Source organism: Ursus americanus, chromosome 22 (assembly GCF_024610735.1).
Source record: "Ursus americanus isolate L20-20 chromosome 22, mUrsAme1.1.p, whole genome shotgun sequence".
Taxonomy (NCBI): domain Eukaryota; kingdom Metazoa; phylum Chordata; class Mammalia; order Carnivora; family Ursidae; genus Ursus; species Ursus americanus.
The window spans coordinates 32,949,220-32,965,732 of record NC_142148.1 but is presented as its reverse complement, the minus strand read 5'-3'; the positions used below and the strand labels follow the sequence as shown (position 1 = coordinate 32,965,732).

At 39.1% G+C, this 16,513-nt stretch overlaps 1 protein-coding gene across 5 annotated transcripts in view; it reads right to left on the bottom strand.

The window, feature by feature from the left end:
• The window catches only part of PLCB1 (phospholipase C beta 1), a 661,698-nt gene that overhangs the window by 430,387 nt on the left and 214,798 nt on the right, over positions 1 to 16,513 (bottom strand). For all 5 annotated transcript variants that reach the window (XM_045808882.2, XM_045808896.2, XM_045808890.2 and 2 more), the window contains one exon: positions 10,452 to 10,520. In XM_045808882.2, the coding sequence (XP_045664838.1) occupies positions 10,452 to 10,520 (69 nt within the window). The remainder of the gene's footprint in view (positions 1 to 10,451; positions 10,521 to 16,513) is intronic.

Here is a 16,513-nt window from a genome sequence, read left to right as displayed (position 1 = left end):
TTGTATGCCAAATTACTTCAGAACCTGATCTTCAAAAAGAAAACAACTTAAGTTATATAAATGCTTAATTATCTCTCAGACTCGCTGAGTGCTAAGAAGAAGAAATTGAAAAGTGAATCGAAGGCAGATAGTTAAGTAGCCATGAGTGACCTCCCAAAGTGTCCAACACTAAGATTTGTGTCTCCTTACAAACCATAATCCAACTCATGAGACAACCCTGTCCAGCGGAATTATCATTGCACAGAGAAACCTAAGAAACTTTCCCAGAATCTCTCAGTTAATATGTGCACTGGGATTTGAATTTGGGTCTCTTTGACCCCAAAACTTGTTCCTCCATTTTAAAATACTGTTTCAGATTTTGCTGCCTTGGCTTCATAAGGTGGAGAAATATGTCAACATGTTCTTAACTGAAAGCAAATTGCTCTAAAATTATTTTGATGGTCGGAAAATCTATTATCTATTTAACTGTTTGGAAATCCAGATAGTTTTTAAAAAAGAACAGTAAGTCTTAGTGCGATGGATTGCTGATGGCCCTCTGTGGGCAGGTGTTTGGCTGCTATGATAAATATGCTTCAACTTCATTTTTGTACAGTTAATATATAAAAAATAGATTTTCATGGGTAGGTCTAAATACCAGAATTACAAGTATAAGTCTCTCACTCTGAAGCTATCCATAGTAGAACATGGAATTTCACTATAAATAGGTAAATCTATCTTTCTTTTTCTACTACAATATATCACATAAGCCTCAGTGATACATTTTATTTGCTTACTAAAATTCATTTGTGATGATGGCTAAAATGTATGTGGCGTATACAACAGATGTGAAAGTTGTATTATGTATTTTATATGCCTTTTATCATTGAGTCCTTGAAGCAACCAGATAAGCTAAACATGGAGATTATTTCCATAAATTCACTTGAGGAACCTAAGTCTCAGAAATGCAGAATAACTTGCCAAGTTACAGCTAGTTTTTGTCCTTAAGTCTTGGCCATCTGACCTCTGGGCTTGTGTACTTAATGACTACACTTCATTAAGCATTTACAATGCGCAAGGACACATGTTGGGTGCTCTGGTGTATAAAAAAATGAGCACAAATGTCCAGGTAATAGACAGAACAACATATTCTGAAATAAAGGCACTTTTAAAAAGTCATAAAGCCTATTTCTGAAATGATTCCCACTACCCATTTTATCCACTTTGACAATCCTATTATTATAGAGAAAAAAATTTATTTATATTGGATCAGTTTTGAAATAATCCTACAGCACCACTCCCTGTAAAGAAGGAAATCATAAACTTGGTTTTATAATGTAATAGGAAATAGTATCATAGACTGAATTGTGTCCCCACAAAGTTCATATGTTGAAGTCCTAGTCTCCAGTATTTCAGAATGTGACTGTATTCGGGGGGTTAAGGTCTTTAAAGAGGTAATTAAGTTAAAATGAAGGTGTGAGGATGGGCCTTAATCCAATACCACTGGTGTCCTTACAACAAGAGGAAATTAGGACATTGATTAGTACAGAGAGAAGACCATGTGAGGACAAGGAAGGAAGATAGCCATTCAGAAGCCAAGATGGCAGACCACAGAAGAAAATAACCTTGCTGTTCCTCGATCCATTCTAGCCTCCAGAACTGTGAGGAAATAAATTTCTGTTATTTTAAGCCACCTAGTCTGTGGTACTTTGTTACAGCAGTGGGAGGAGATTACTACAAACACCACGATGTACTTTATGTTAACTAAACCCAATCAAGTTTAAGGGAAACCATACTAAAAAACAGTCTTTTTTACAAGCAAATGTTGTAGGAAAATTCTCAATACCTTACTGCACAAAATCCCTATTTAAAAAAAAGAAACCATCCATTTAAACTGGTGCTTTTGTCTTAGAGTAACGGTTCTCAAAACTTTGCTGAACACAGGAACCTCTGGGGAACTCTAAAGAAAACACTGGTGCTTGAGTCCCACACCAGACATTTTGATTTAATTGATCTGGGTGTGGCCTGCACATCAAGATTTTAAAAGCTCCCCAAGTACTTCTCATATCTCTACATTAGAACCCAAGATTAAAAACCCTTTAGAGGGCGGTTCATGATGCGGGATTAATTTATGAAATAAATATCAGATATATCCACAAGATGGCGTATCATTGCATTTGAAAGAATTAAAACTGAGAAACGTTTTCAAAATGCAACTCTATAATATTACATGTAGAACAAATTGGGTTTAGATTGAAATTATACCAAATAGGAGCAATAGTAAAATGAGTCACAGCCTTCTGAGAAGACCTAAGGATTAGATACTCATGTTAATAATCCTGTCTTCAATGAGGGGTCCTCTCTGGGCCAGATGAGAATGCTCATGGCTGCCATGCCCTTGGCCTGCTATTACCTCTTGGCAGAACTGTGGTCCCCCATCCCCTCTCCACAACCCTTCAGAGACCTTTTGCACTCTTTGGCAGTAGGGTATTAAGACAGACACTTGCTATTACAAGAAATATAGAATCTTTACTCAGCCCCACACATGTTCAGTTAGCTGTACTTCACAGATGGATATACATACTATGTCGGCACTGCTCAAATGCTCAAATTCAATTCTTGATAAGAGACACACTCTTCACAAATTTGGGAATTTACACCAACATCCCAGAAAGGACTTAGCCTCTCTGTGATTGCTTGAAAAAAAGTAAAAATCTTTTGACCATTAGAGAAGATATTCTATACTTTAATAGTAGCTTTTAAACTCTTCCCTTGGTCACTATTGAATGGCCATGAGGGTGAGGGGCAGGTTGAAGACACAGAAGAGTTTTAAATGCAAATAGATACCTACTGAGGGAACTATCCCTTACCCCCCTCAGCATCCCGATATTTCTGCTACCAAATCTCTGACTAGTTATATAAAGGTTTTTGTTTCCAAGGAAACCAAACCACTGACATCTATGGAATTTAATGAACATAAGAAAGGAACCATGCCATATAATTTACATCTGGAGATAAATGTGACTAGCTGTCAAAACCATTACACACACAGAGATAATTCTGTGAAATTTTAAGCACTATTTTTCTCCATTTAGTAAAGATGTAAATAAATACTTTTATGGAAACAGGATGACAACAAACAAAAACTCTTGCACCATGTCAGGTAAATTAAGAAATAGGTAGAACCAAGAACATGAGCCAAAGGTAGAGCTCCTTAGCGGTTGAGAGAAAAAGAGAGACCTTCCTTTATTTTGTTGTATAAAGGGTTTTCTTCTTCCCTCAACTTCAAATATCTGCATCACATTTTTATCACTGTGGCTTCTCACAATGGTGGAATCTGTTCAAAGTCAGGGAAATAGCTTATAATCAGCAAAGGGGGACAATAAATAAAGCACTCATTTCAACTCCCGGCCTCGTGGATGATTCATTGAAACCACTGTTGTAGAACATGCAAATAACAGCTCATTATGAGATTTATATATTGGCATCCAGATCCTATGATGAGCTATTTGGGATTTGACAACCCTTAAATAAATAGCCTATTTTGGATATTAGCAGGAAATGCTGTGAATATAGGGGGAAAATTAAAGCATATATAAAATGGTATCTTCGATAAAATTAAAAGAGTACAAAGGTGAGGAAAAAAAAAAACAGCTAGAAGGAAATTCTACCTACCATTTTACCTAGATGGCTACTCCTCCCTTCTTGAAATACTTTTTTAGTTGTCCAGAAAATACTCTCTACTGATTCTTCTCCCTCCTCACTGGTTGCTCCTTCTGTCTTTTTCTTTTTATTATGGTGGTAAAATATGCATGCCATCAAATTTACCATCTCAAGGATTTTCAAGTATAGCGGTTACTGACATTAGGTAATACTCACTGTGGTGTTACACAACCATCAACCACCATTCATCTCCAGGACTTTTTAATTTTGTCAAACTGAAACTCTGTACCCATTAAATAATAACTTCCCATTCTCCTATTCTCCCCTCCTCCCAGCCCTTGGAAACTGCCATTCTACTTTCTGGCTCTATGGATGTGCCTACTATAATTACCTCACATAAGTGGAATCCTGCATTATGTGTCCTTTCATGTCTGGCTTATTTCACTTAGCAGAATGTCTTCAAAGTTTATCCATGTTAGAGCCTGTGTCAGAATTTCATTCCTTTTTAAGGTTGAATAATAATCCACTCTGTGTGTGTGTGTGTGTGTGTGTGTGTGTGTGTGTGTGCCATATTTTGTATATCCGTTCATCTATTGATGGATATTTCAGTTTTCTCCACCTTTTGGCTATTGTGAATAATGTTACTGTGAACACTGGTGTACAAATATCTGTTTGAAGCCCCTGCTTTCAATTCTCTTGGGTATATACCATTCTCAGTCTCTTTCCTGGCTCTTTTTTCATCTTTTCAAAGTTGAAATGCTGAAGGTCCCAGCGATCAGGCATCAGCCTTTTTTTCCTCTATACCTACATTCCTTAAGAGACCTCCCTTAGCTTTGAGATTTAAATAATCACTTACAATTCCATGGCCAACCTTGCCCCTGAACACCAGTATATCCAAATACGCCATCATCAGATAGAAGTCTAATAGGCACCTCAAACTTTAAATATCCAAAAAACCAAACTCTGAGTTTTTGTGATTAAATGTGCTTCTTCCTTCCCAACTTAGGACGTGGCAACTCAATTCTTCTACTCTCCCAGGTCAAAACACTAAGTATTGTTCTTGAATTCTTTTCTCATGCCTCACATCCAGTGCATTTGCAAACCTTGTGGTGCCACCTTCCAATTCAGATTCTGACATTTTTTTCCCATTAGCTCTACACCTCTCAGTCAAAATCATTATCGACACTGCCCCAGATATTTGCAATAGCCATTTGGTTGGCGTCCCTTCTTCTTCCTTTCTTTTTCTTCCTTTATATTCTATGGTCTACGCTTCATGCAGTGAGTGGCCAGTGATGTTTTTAAAAAGCAAAATCAGATCTTATCACTACTCTGCTCAGAACTTTCAGATCCCTTCTTAGGTCTCTCAGAAGAAAAAACCACAGTCATTAGCATTGTTTACAAGGCCAGACTAATATGGACCCCGGCTACTTCTTGGACTTTATCATCCTTTCTGTCTTGCACTTTACTGTAACCAAATGGCCTCCTTGCTACTCCTCAAATATACCAAGAATATTCCCACTTCAGGGCCTTTGCTCTTGCTCTGCTCTCTGCCTGGAATGCTGCTCTTTTTTTTTTTCCTTTCTTTTTTAAAGATTTTATTTATTTATTTGACAGAGAGACAGCCAGTGAGAAAGGGAACACAAGCAGGGGGAGTGGGAGAGGAAGAAGCAGGCTCCTAGCGGAGGAGCCTGATATGGGGCTCGATCCCATAACGCCGGGATCACGCCCTGAGCCAAAGGCAGACGCTTAACGACTGCACCACCCAGGCGCCCCTGCTGCTCTTTTTCCTAACGAACATCTCCGTTCATATCACCTCATCTTGTGAAGAGAACATACTCCATTATGACTTTGGAAAGCAGCAAATACTCCACCACTCATGGTCAATGGTCTCCACCACTCACGGTCAATGGTCTCTGTCCTCCTTTGGGTGTCTCACTGGGACTTATCTGTTACCTGTTTCCCCAACCCAGTGAGATGCTGGAGTCTGCTTGTAGGGTTAGACACTATGGGGCACATTGCTTTACAAATCTGCCTAAATGACTTTAAAAGCTATCATTTTAATTTAGGGATTAGGAAAACAAAAGCTGATCAATTTTTAAAATTTCATTTTACTGTAATCTATCTTACACGATTCTAATGATACTATATGACACATAGAATTATTGTAATCTAGATATATACAACCTGTATTCCAATTAACATTACACATCTGAAATAAACTGCCCTTTATCAATAGAATAAATTGGTTAATTGTCAGCTAAGTACGTGAAGCAGTTTTCTTCACACAATTTGAAAGCAAGACTATAGAAATACTTTTCAATGGTATTGCTACTCAATAGTATTATTGAGAGTGAATGTCAGCAGCAGTTTTCGTGTTGGAAACCTGAGACAGCCTCTGTAATCACAGGGTCTCTATGGAGTCCAAAGCAATCCTACAATTGCTTTCAAGAAGACACGTGCAAAATTTCACATAAATCTTTCTTCCTTTCTTTTATTTTTGTTTGCATTGCACCTTACCTTGGTTAAAATGTGACCTGATGTTTTTACTAAGTTCACCTGATTTTCTACAACGAAGGTAAGAAGCTTTAGGTTATACAAACTTCTCAACATTAGTTTTATAATCTGTAAGATGGAGTGCCTTGGCTTGATTAACTTCTCATTTTAAAAAAAGACTTATTTATTTGAGAGACAGCACAAGTCAGGGGAAGGGCAGAGGGAGAGAATCTCCAGCAGACTCCCCACTGAGTACAGAGCCCAACACAGGCAGGATCCCAGGACCATGAGATCACGACCTGGGCCGAAACCAAGAGTCGGATGCTTAACCGACTGAGCCACTCAGGCACCCCAACTTCTCATTTTAAAAGCTGGAAACAAGGGTTAACCCAATTTACACACGTAAAATCCTGTGCCCCCCCCCACACACCCCATTTCATAGATAAGAAAGTGGAGTCACAGACAGAAGTGCGTTACCGGCAGAGCTGCTGGCACCCAAATCCACATCTACATGTATAGTAGATGGTTCCATCTACTTTTCAGTACACCTACAGATGGAATAGGCCCTAAGAATACGAGGATAAAGAAACCATCTTTTCAGCAGCATTTTTTGAAACCTTTCTGATGTGGTCCCTAGTAAAAAAATACACTTCATGTTGGGATCCAGAACATACATTCACATTCACGAAACAAGTTTCACAACTTGCTCTGCACAAGATGCTGGTATTTTTCATTCTAGTCAGATCTATTTCATTTTATTAATGCTGTACATGAGCCATGAAACTGATCTGCTTGGGTGAGGAACCACCACTAATAGATCAGAAAGCACAGTGATAAACCCTCTTTTTAAAAGTAAAGCTCTTTTTGAAATGAAGACCCAGAGAATATGTGTAGCTAGCATATACAAGATGCATATCCCATAGCACTTTGCCTCTATATGTGCTTAATAAGCCTGGGAGGGAGGCAGAGAGAGAGCAAAGAAGGAGGTATAAACACCTTTTACATTTCAAAGAATAAGACATTTTTTTTCTCTTTTGCTTTTTTACATGTGGATAAAAATCTTCCAATTTCTCTCCAGTGAGAAATTTTGAAACTGATAACTAGAACAAAGGCTGCATAAAGAAAAGCCAATCTGGAATTGCATATACTGTGTTGGGAGTCGACATTTAAAATTCATTAACGGGGCAACACATAGAAGCCTTTCCATTTCTTATAAATGTTATTTCCAGTCACAGCAGGCATAGAAAACAGTTCATCTTCAGCTAGATCGTGAAATTTTATGTAATGAGATACTGTGAAAAACAAAAATAATACGAATACACAGACAAATATTTGCGGGGTGCCTGAGTATTTTGATAAATAATATCTGCTCCACACATGTTCTTCCTTCCTTTATGGTCTATAAAGTCCCCAGAATGTCTTCCAATCAATCTCTCTTCACGTTAGGTTGCCTACCCATCCTGAGTTTCCACGCTTCTCTCACTCCATGCTGATTATCTTGACACTTTTTAATCTTAGGCTCTCAGTCCTGCTGCTTTTATTCTAGCCAATACAATGATCTCCTCTTATTTATCTCCCAGCCCCACCCCATCCCCACCCCCAGGGCCATTAGCCTCCTTCTACAAGGTGGTTATATTCGAGAAGCTGGTCTCTCTTTTCATTCCCCTATTGAACTGCTGCTACTTGGTGAAGCTGCCAGTGATGGTAAGCTGCCAGTGATGGTAAGCAGATGATGGCCACCAAGGGGATCCTGAGGATGGAAGAGGAATTGCTTCCAGCACCTTGGAAGCCAGACTGGCAAGAGAAAGAAGTACCTATTCCCTGGTGACAGTTTCTGAGCAGCTGTGTGAGCCTTCACCCGAACCCCACACTTCCACTGGAATTTTTAATGCATTCCAGTAATTTTTAATATTTTTTTATTTATCCAGTTTGAGCTGGAGTTTTCTTTTGCAACTGAAAGACTTTTAAACTGATAGTAATATCACCTTCTTTCCTGAGTGTCAACCCACAAAGCCCCTTTCAGCCAAGCCCCTCCCCCAATCTCTCTTTACAACATAGTTTTCCACATTAAGTGAAATAAAAACTGACTTTCTGCAAACCTGATTGAAATTTTTAATAATAATAAATACAAAAATAATGATAACACCAGTAACAGTGGCTAATATTTAACCAGTGCTTATTAAATAGCAGTGATAAGTTAAGGCAGCAGTGCTCAAATTTTGCTACAAATCTCCTTTTCAAAAATCCACACTACACTTACGCCAGAATCTCTGGGGGTAGGAAACAGGTATCACCATTTTTTAAAGCTCTCAGGTGATTCCACAAGCAGTCAAATTTGAGAACTCCTCTGCTAAATATTTGCTAATGAATTTTCATTCAGTCCTTATGGCAATGATATGAAGTGCCCATTCGTTATTATTATTATAATTACTGTTATTGTTGTCATTAGTATGATCACCATGTAGCCCATGAGGACGCCTGAGTCTCAGGAATGTCACACAACAGAACGCGGGTTTTAAAATATTAAAGTCGACGGAAGTTCTTGAACACTAGCAAGGAACGGAAGGGGAAAAAAGCCACGAACATGGATAATTCACAGAGAAACCAATCTTTAGTGGAAAAAAAACAGTAAAAGCCAGAGTATTCTGAGTGCCCACATCTGTCCTTAAGAGAAGTATTTTAGGGTCTAATAGTGATTTATCAGCTGAGCACAGAACAGACCCTAGTTCTGTTCATTTGTCATCATTCAATAGGCATGTATCCAACCGCATTCATAAATGAAACACTGAACTGATAAGCAGGCTGAGTGCTACTGTAATGAAATTGAGAGAGGGAAGCCCCACAGCTAAGCTCCACCTCTGATGCCTGCAGACAAAGGAGGTCTGATAGAGTGTAGGCAGCAGTCTTTAACCAATATTGATCATGAAATTTCACGTTAAGCCAATACGTTTGCATTCAAAGGCAAACTTTATAACTATGTTATCAATAAAGTTCTTGGAACTAACGGGCTTCCATGAAAGTTGGCTGGAACGCTTTTGGGGAAAGAAGAAGATAGAATTTCCTTCCTACACCAAAAACTGAACAATTCTGATTCACCAACGAAGCATTAATAATGACAAGCTTGCTACAAAATTAAAAGATCAAACAACTGCAATTCTATTCTATTACTAAGAAGTGAAGGCAAATAATAGACGGTTTGCCCATAAAAACACTTAAAAGAAACCTTCGCGAAAGTAATTCGGGTTTTCCTATCTATTCATTTTTCATGTTTTCCTATAGATGAGCTTAACTCCTACAGCAGTAAAAGCAGTATTTGGGTGTTTGTTCCATGGCAGAATTTGCCAGCAACTATTGCACTGTTACGTATCTGAAGAATAATCATTCCAGGTGATTTTTTTTTCTTTCTGCCTCTCCACAGCAACAGATCATTTTTGATGTCAAAGAAAGTATTTTGACTTTTAAAGAATAAAACAAAAGTTGCAGGCAGATACTTAAATAGAAAATCACTAGTTTTATATCAATTATGGTAAAAGGCAGGAGTTCCTGAATGGCACCTGTACTTCCCTATTTGACAATATTATCTTTGCTAGAAAGGAAGTATTTAGAGTACTAAGATTTAAATACAATAAGGAGAAGTTTCCCACTTTCATGGCAAGTCAACACATTCTGTTACTAGACTCCACCAGATAATCTAAATTTAAAAAATATATGTATGTTCTTTATTCAACATTTTTAAACAATCTTCAAAAAATAAATACACTGCAAACACTGCTTTGAATATGTCTGCAGTAAGCTTTTCAAATGAAAATGAATTGACGGGCCACACAACAGATCCCAAAGTTCTGCAGGTGTTCACTAGTGACATTTGTAGAAGGACTTCACACCCTTTGGCTTCGTGAATGGAATGATGGCAGTTGCAAAACATTTGAACTACAGGGTCTTATTCATCATGTCTAAAGGTTAGTTCATGTATGCATAGAAGGCTCAAGGAAGTTTGCAAGTAACTTTAAGCACATTTTAACTATTGAGAATTACCTAGCCAACTCTGGCATCATGATCTATTTTTCAAACAAAACCAAAATTAAAGCACAGAGAGCAAGCCCCCATGTCCAAATGCTTACATATTTACTCCCTGTTACCTTCTTTTAAAGAAAGTGGGAATGTTTAGGGCATGGAGGCTTCTGGAAGGACTGGCCGTTTTATTGTGTTTTACAACATCTGCATCGGAGAAACTTTTAGTTGGGGCAATTAATTGATACCATGACACAGCTAAATAATCAAAGCAGCATCTGGTGCGTGCACAATGCTCTGTTTCCTACCTTGGGAGCTTTGGCATGCTTCCCACATCTCGCATCCTTGACAAGGCTGAGATCTAACAGCTCCGTCTCCTGGAAGGCAAAAACGTGAAATTGTTAAGCATCCACACAGATCTCTTTTCTTTGTTTTATATCATTGACATCACTTTTCAAAAAATAATGTTATCTAGAGACCTGCCTGAAGATTTCTCTGCAGTTAGGATATTTTTTCTCTCACATCGTTTACCAATCGAATTGGAATGGAAACAACTAGATAGCTAACTGCTAACTGTTCGGTTTATTATATGTTCTAAGACATTTTGAAAGTATAATGGGCATGGTTAGGGACCCCAGTCTATATATACTACAAGCCATTCCTAAGTCATGATGATGGAGGCCTTCCTGTCCCGTAGTTGAAAAATAATCCTGAGTCAGTCTTAGCATGAGGATATGTATGTGGCATGGGGTATTGGGGAAGAGGGGTGGAAGGAGAGGCTCCCATCAGCTTACCTGGCCAAGGGAAAAAGATAAATCTGCTTCACCCACCTGACCCTTCCCCAGCCTTTAGCACACCTATCTTATGCCCTAATCTTTTCATTTATTCATTATATATTACTGAACACCTATAAAATCAAGTTACTCTAGGATACAAAATACATACAATATGATAGCTCCTCTGGATGGACTTGCCATCAAAAAAGGGAGTAAAGAAATGTATATGCATAAGACAAAGGAAAGTGTATTCATGACAACTTTAAAGTTAACTGCTATGGGGGTCAACAGAGAAAAGAAAGTTGTTCCCCCAGGGTCCATGGAAGAATCCTTGAGCATGGAGAAGAGGAGTTGGAATGCATAACACTGGCAAAATCACGACAAGAAAGGACCAGAGTTTTGGGCAGAACCTTGAGGTATTCACAGCCTTTAGATGCTCAGAGATGGAGAACATTGCAGGAGGAAAGGGTAGGGAGGTGGAAGGGGATAGAGGGCATCCAGGAAGAAGGAATCATACAGGGAAGATGTAATGGCAGTGTGGGAGGGGATTCTCATGGGCAACATTCAATGTTCCATTGCTGGGGCACAGAACATATGAAGAAAAGTCATGGGAGATGATACCAGAAAGGGATACAGGCAAACAGATGGAAACCCCGAGAGTCCATCTTAGCACACTGAGCCATGAGGTCTGTGACACACACACATCATCGAATTATGTAAGTACACACTACACCGCACTGTGTCATCATTCAGCTATTCAGACTCTCTGAACAGGAGTGGGTGTAATTTTTTATAGGTCTTAATGTCCCCCAAGTACTTGTAGCTAGGCTTCCCAAACAATTCCTTCAAACAGCTGCCACCAATTCCAAATGTTCAGTGCAAAAATGGTCTGATTCATTTTTTGCACCTAAGGGTGATCTGATGATTATAGTATAACAGTCATGGAGGAGGTGGAGTCTCTCCACTGGGACACAAAACCACACAGCAGGTCCAACAGAACACCTGGCTCCCACACACCTTCTATGTGAAGGCAGGAGAAGAAACAGTGCCTTCTTTTCTTTTGCTCACCCTGGCTGTCTAAGTTTACTTTTCCCCATTTTAGTGGATCCCTCAACCCATTCCTTGCCATGCATGACTCTGGAAATCCTCCCAAACTCTGAGGTGTGACAGGTAACCACCCAGCAAAGGTCTTGCGGGAAAGAATAACTGGTGTTGTAGTTCCCCTAATGCCATACGATCCACAATACTGAAGGTCACCTCATGAGTGTTGGAAAAGAATGGAATCAATGCAGGGCTCAATGCTTCACTTAGGCAAATGCATAATAAAGTCCTCAGACCTGAGAAGATGGACCATCTTGTCTGGGTTTCTTATCTTCACAGCAAGACAATCAAAACTTGTGTTGGAAGGACAAAAACAGGAAGAGAACCAGGCTTGAAGAAGCTTCAACTAGAAGACCAGAACCAAGTGGACATTTGAGGCAGAGGAGACCAAATGAAGGTAGAGGTAACTGGAAAAGAGATGAGAGCCATACTATGGAGGTAGAACTGCCTAAAGGGAAGGGAGGAATCATGAATAGCCCTAGAGTTTCCATATTCCAAACTGGGACTTGGAAGTTTGGGCAAAATGATGATACATTTTTGGAGATGTTGGTTTGAGGGATTTATCCAAGTGGAAATGCCAGTCACCAATTCCCTGGAGCATTATTTATCAAATGCTACAGCGTGTCAGGTACAGGCTTGGTACTGAGGAATGACACCAGCAATACAGAAAACAGACACCTGTTTTGAGCACCTCTTGCACTAAACTAATTATTATACTCTAAAGGAGACACTTCAAAGTACACTGCAGATGTGGGCTATGACATCTTTTCAGCTAATACACAAGGATGAGAAACAGTTTGCCAGCCTTACAATTTTGTGGTTTGGCGGGGCGGGGGGGGGGGGTACGGCAGGAGGGATAGAGGAAGAGGAAACAGTAGGTGCAAATGCACAGAGGCAGGAAATGTGCGCAGTCACAAGTCACTCGAGATACACAACAGGGGTGCCAGGAGAATTATCATTATCCATAAAACAGCAACATTTTTGTGTGGCACAGTTTTTCATATATGTTACACGATGTTTTACAGATATGTTGGATAGAAATCACACACACATACATAATACATGAACCTAATTTTATAGCCACATTTTCTATTCAAGGAAGTTCCTCCCAGTTGAGCAAACAATAGACTTAAACTTTACTTATTTGTTTATACACACAAAGCCCAAATTGAGTTCACAAAGAACTAGATCTTAGCAGGAGTCATTATATAGACTTTTACATTACAGATAATGAACACTGTTTTCTACTCTCAGCTCAAGAGGAAACGTTCATTCCCCAAGTCACAGAGGGGTACTTAACGCCAGCTGCCCTGGGGATTCATTCCGATACCACAGCGACTAAAGAAACTTCTCTCGCCTGCATGTAAAATTGTGTGTGCAGGAAAACCACCGCAGGGCACTATCAACGTGGGTAATGTGGCGTGGGAAAGACCCCGGTGGAAAAGCTGTCCATGGACTCACTGGAGTAGAAAGCAATGATTAAAATAGTGTCTCCCACTCCTATTAACATGCAACAGCCTCCCCTCTGGGGTTAAACTACAGCCTATTCTGTCTCCTTCACTAAGAAGAAAATGTGGAACTCAATGCACAGGACCAAAAAAATGTTGCTTGTATCATTAAAACTTTTTCTAGGTTAATTTTCTCAAGTTAATAGTTTGAACAACTCACTCTCATTATTAGAAAGCAGTGAAATGTCCCCTTTCTCGGTTCATTTAAGAGAGGGTGATTTCCAGCTTTATGGAATTCACTATTCCTTTACTCATTTCCTTAAGAGAGGGAGGTCACCTGATGTTTAAGTAGAAAGCCTGGGTTGGAGGAAGGGCCCTAAAATTTACTGGTCATGTATTCAACCAATCATAGTCCCATACCAAGCATCAACTGTATCATCTATAAAATGAGCAGGATAACCCTTTCTATATCCTTTCTAAACCTTAGCCTGTATTAGAGTCACCTGGAAAACCTGTTAAAACACAGACTGGCTGGGGGCCATCCATCAGTTTCTGGTTCAGAGGACTAGGATAGGCCTGAGAATCTGCATCTCTCATAAGCTCTCAGGTGATGTGGATGCTGCTGGTACACAGACCACACTTTGACAAGCACTGATATACACTCATTCATGTGGTTGTTATCATAAGGTTTTTTAGGTGAATATGATTGATAAAATTATACGTTACTTATATGTTGCAATACTTCGTAGGAAGAATCTACAACTGTCATTTCTTTACACAGGAAAGTGTCAAATAAAAATATTTTACCTACTGACTGCAAAAGTGTGCCTACTGGTGAATAATCTAGGCTTCAGTTCAGTTTAATTGAAGAAAAACTACTGAATGACAGATGGCATCAACACCTATCCTAATAAGTGTTCTTAGCATTAAATTTCACCCTATAAAAGCAAATGTCTCTGTTCACAAATTTAAGCAATCCCTGACATCAGTTTATGTTTGCTGAAAATGTTATACTATATACCCTTTATTTTACACTTAATAACATCAGAGACATCTTTAGAAAAGCAAAAGAAGGAAACTGGTTCTTTCTCACCTCTAAACCCATCCAACAATGGAAGGGGGATTAGAGTGCCCAAAGGCCTGGGGGCTACCTTGATCAGTAAAAGAAGAATGAACTAAGGGACCCCCTTTATTTCCAAGGCACACAATGGCCCCCTGCAAAGCTTGGAGACCACACCTCTAGGACCCCTCCCCCATTTATCCACTGAAGTGTTGACAGATGTGCTTTCTCCCTTTGTCAGTATGGATGAAAGTGAATTAACAGTAATCAAGGATTTATTTTTGATATTTTGAATGAGTGATGAGAAAAGCTAAGGGAAAACCAAATTATCTCTGATGTTTACTATTCAGCAGAAAGATTTCAATCCATCAGCCACAAACCCACTGTGAGGTACATGAGCCATGAAATGCACTGCAAACTCAAGAAAGAATACAATTAAAAAACCAACTCTTTTCCAGAATACCAATTTCTGTGCATTGTCACCAAATTCCATTAGTCACCCAATATAATAACGTACTTCAAGTTCACACAATATATAATCAGCACAGCAATTACAGTCACAAACATTTCACAGGGAAGATATTAACAGCTGGGTGTGGGGGGGTGATTATGGACACCTCCACATGTGGGATATTCATTAAGTTGTTCAACCTCGATTTACCAAAAGTAGAAGACATTAATACGTTTTATTGACTGCCAAAGCTCCCTAAAATGCCCAATGTTAAAAATATTTTAGAATCCTTTAATGAAGGGTTTTAATTTAAAGAGAAGCAGATGAAGTAGATTCAGCTCTTTGTTCCTTTACTTTATTCCACTTCTGAGGGCGTGAAAACTGCGTAGTGTACCTTTCAAAAAAAAAAAAAATCCCTGCAGTCTCTCTCACTCTCTTGTTTCCTTTGTTCCCTAGCCTTCAATTTTGTCTTCTTCCCCAAAGTCTGTAATAGAGCCTCGGTGCAGGCAACACCAATGGAGATGAGGTACACAGGTCATCAATACCAACCACAGCAGAGAAAAGAGAAAGGTGATACATCTGGATTTCTTTATTTAAACCACTAAGATGGTGAAAATTTCATAAATCTAGGGGGCAGAAAACTTGTCTCTGGGAATTATCATTTGTAATCTATGCATTATCAAACCAATTACTACAGAAGTCTGTGCCTTGTATCCTTGTCTGTCTAACAGAGAAGTAGATGCCAGCAACACCTTCCTCACTGGGCTGCTGTTAAATCAAGGGAGATATTAAACTAAGATCTCCACTTAGCAAGCAGGGACTAGTGCATACATATCAAGTCTTATGCTTGCAACATTTCCCATTCCAAGTGAAAGGCAAAGGATCCTAGTAGAAAAGCCAAAAATGGGTAGGTAACACATGCAGAAGAAGAATACGGAATGCAAATGAACAAAAGGAACAGCACCTGAAAATCTAAAACTCTAGAGACATTTCATAAAACTTTGAAACCAAAATAAGAAAGACCACTTCTAGAGAAAACTGATTTTCACCTTTATGTGTCACAGTTAAATGCAAAATTAGATTAACACCCAAAATGGAGAAAAGGCAATGAGATGGCTCAAGTGTGATGTGTAGTATCGTAATTATCGACATAGTTTGAGCCAACAAGATAAAAGCTGAAAAATTATAGCAATTCAGTTAAAGTTTCCTGCCATGAAAGGAGGCAAAGTCAAGTAATATAATTCATAATAACAATAGCAATAGTAATCATGGCTATTCACAACAAAGAACCAACAAGATGGCAAGAATTGTAAGAGATAATCTTTGCATATATCACCTCATCTTTTATAACACCTGCAACACCACCGTGACATGAGTCTAATGGCCTCCACTGTGCAAACGAGAGAGCTAATGGAGAAGCTGAGCGAAAACTGTTGGTCATTTGTACAATGGCATCACAAATCTCAGCATCTGGCCTACCTGTTGTAAGCAGAATTGCTACATGGCCATCATGACCGCTGTGCCCAGACCCATG